Here is a 2,682-nt window from a genome sequence, read left to right as displayed (position 1 = left end):
AGATAGAAGTGAAAACGTGTTATATTGTAACATAAGTAATACTGTTCACTTTCATATACATGTTTAAATGTTGAAATATTTCACTATTTCTGTTAATATGTTAGAAGAGGTAAAGGAAATACATATAACTAACATATTGTAAAACTTAATGGTTTAATGATTTCATCTTTGGAGTATTTCACTATAGGAATTCCTTTAAAATTGGTAGAGAAATTAACATTCTAACAATATCACACATCAAAAGCTACATCAAATCTTTCAAAATTTCATTATTTGTACTCTTTTTCTTCATTTTAATTTTTGTCATATTATCATTTCAGAATAATCTAATAGGTTTGTTTTATAGTTAACATATCATTTTGTTTGAGCTTTTCAGTTATCCCTTTACATAAATCCAGTTGTTTTCTGTATTGGTGAATTATAATTGTAAAGTTCAAACTTTAACTTACATGTGTCAAAAAATATTCCTTTTAAAAATGTTAATGTCAGAAAAGAATATCCAGTTAACATGTCTAAACCAGAATTCAATCTTACTAAAGTTCTTTAAACCATTTCATTTTATAAACTTTCTTGAGTTTCATATTATGAAAACTACATGAAATTATAAACTTTTTTCTATTGATTGAATGGTTATACATTTTTATAAGATAAAAAAACATTATTTAATGTTTTGTTACAATTTTACTTTGTAACTTTTTTGTCTCATTTCAATCTATAGTTTTATTTGAGGTTCAACTTAATAAGGAATGCAACATAAAATTCATTACATTAATAATTTGTGTATTAAAAGTTAGTCTGTGAACAATCCAAGGGTATTTCAAATTTCAGTGACAACTACAATTATTATAAAACCTAAAATACTTACCATTTTTGGGATAAAGCAAACTATGAGAATTACATGTTGCATCATCTTTGCTACCATAATGCTTCTCTCTCCCAGATTTATCACAGAAGTCACTTTCACTGCTACTACTACTTGAGCTAGAACGATCTAGACAATACAATGGATTCTTAAAAGCCAAGGGAGGTTGTAAGTTATATTGGCCCTCAGAAGAAAAGGTCATTCGTATATGAGACAGATCCGGGGAATGGTCATTTCCTACCGACTGGTAACCTGAAGACCCTAAAGTTGATATCTGAAAGCAATATATATATATATATGTAATTCATAATTGAAATTTCTTGCTCTCTTTGCATCCTGAGTGCATTCCATCCTAAATCCACTTTCTGCAACTTTCTCTTCTGATACAGGAATTATGAATTCTGTGTTATAAATTATAAGTAACACAAATAAGTTAAAATGTAGCAATTATCATTTGCAAAACCAACCTCTGAAACAGAAATTGGTACTTTTTAAGATAATTACCGAATCTGTATATGTACAGAGGGTTGAGCACATTAAATTGAAACAATTTTGAATGTGCAAAAGTTTTTGTTTAATCTTATTCTATGCAGTTTTCACACAAATACATGGTCCAGAAAATTGTTAAGTTGGTTTTGTTCTAGCTATCTTTGTTGTTCTCTAGAAATAATACCTGTGCTTCCCATATAAATATTGCTGTAATGCTGCACATTGTGCTATAATATCAATGACAGCGGTGTTCATCAGTAATAAAGCACATGGTATCTAAAGTTATGGTCTTCCCTGTGTTAAACGGGAATAACCAGTTACATGGGTGGTGCCAGTCACTAAGATTTAATCCAACATTTCCTGTTAAGTAAGAATCATTGGATTCATACAGTTTTAACAGGTTTTTTAAGTGAGTCGCTTGACAGGAAGACATCTGGGAAGTTAATTGATTCACAAGTCCAGTAGAAGGTGACTGTCCAGTGTACTCTGCAAGTATGCACACCATTATTTATTTTGAGTTACATATCATGTCCATTCTCAATATTTTTTCTTAGATTAAAACTTGATCCTCTCATTACAAAGTAGACCTACCAAAAAGTCTTTGAAAATCAGTTAACCTGTAAATACCACATCAGCAATCATGTGACAACCACAGCTGATACACATCAGATCACAAAGATGTTCAGATTGATGATTTAAAACTTCCAAGATAGGGATATCTCTTGTACTTAAAAGCATTGTTCAAGAAAGGAATATGGATCAACTTGGGGCACCAAGACCATCCAGAAAAAAACCTGCAACAATTCGTACCTCAGACATGGTAAGCAAATTATAACATCTTGTAACAGGTGAGAATTCAGAACCCAAAGGTCAGTGGTAAAAAAAAATCCATTTACCCCAAGCAGTGGTACATAGCATAACTAAGAAAGAACTCTTATGAAGGCCAACGGGGTATAAGTTTACAGAGATATCAATCATACCCCCTATTCAACTGTTGTATATCTCAATCAGTTGGAGAATGAAATGGAATTCATGCTATTTGATATTAAAAATACCAGTTAAATCACCAGATGCATTGCCTATGGATTTCTGTGTGATCAGACCTTTGAAATTAGCACTAGGGAACCATCGTCCTCATACACTAGATATATTATTGAAACCATCAGTGTGGAGTACTACTACCTTAGACATGAAAGCCTTATGGTGTAGAATTTTGCAATTAAAACTATACCGCAAGGCTACTGTCAAGATGTGTGACTGTCAGCTAAAGCATGACTGGACAGGGTGACATGGAATGCAATGATGTGATAAAGCTCCAAAATTGTTTTAAT

General features: G+C 31.5%; 1 protein-coding gene across 1 annotated transcript in view; it reads right to left on the bottom strand.

Annotated features, from left to right (window-relative positions):
* Positions 1-128: 128 nt before the first annotated feature.
* The window catches only part of LOC106460319 (ras GTPase-activating protein gap-2-like), a 30,703-nt gene continuing 28,149 nt past the window's right edge, over positions 129-2,682 (bottom strand). Inside the window, exons 17-18 of the mRNA XM_022387015.1 lie at positions 866-1,136; positions 129-193 (exon numbers count right to left, since the gene is read on the bottom strand). Coding sequence (XP_022242723.1) covers positions 129-193; positions 866-1,136 — 336 coding nt within the window. The remainder of the gene's footprint in view (positions 194-865; positions 1,137-2,682) is intronic.

This window comes from Limulus polyphemus, unplaced genomic scaffold (genome assembly GCF_000517525.1).
Source record: "Limulus polyphemus unplaced genomic scaffold, Limulus_polyphemus-2.1.2 Scaffold751, whole genome shotgun sequence".
Lineage (NCBI taxonomy): Eukaryota > Metazoa > Arthropoda > Merostomata > Xiphosura > Limulidae > Limulus > Limulus polyphemus.
This window is presented reverse-complemented; position numbering and strand designations above follow the sequence as displayed.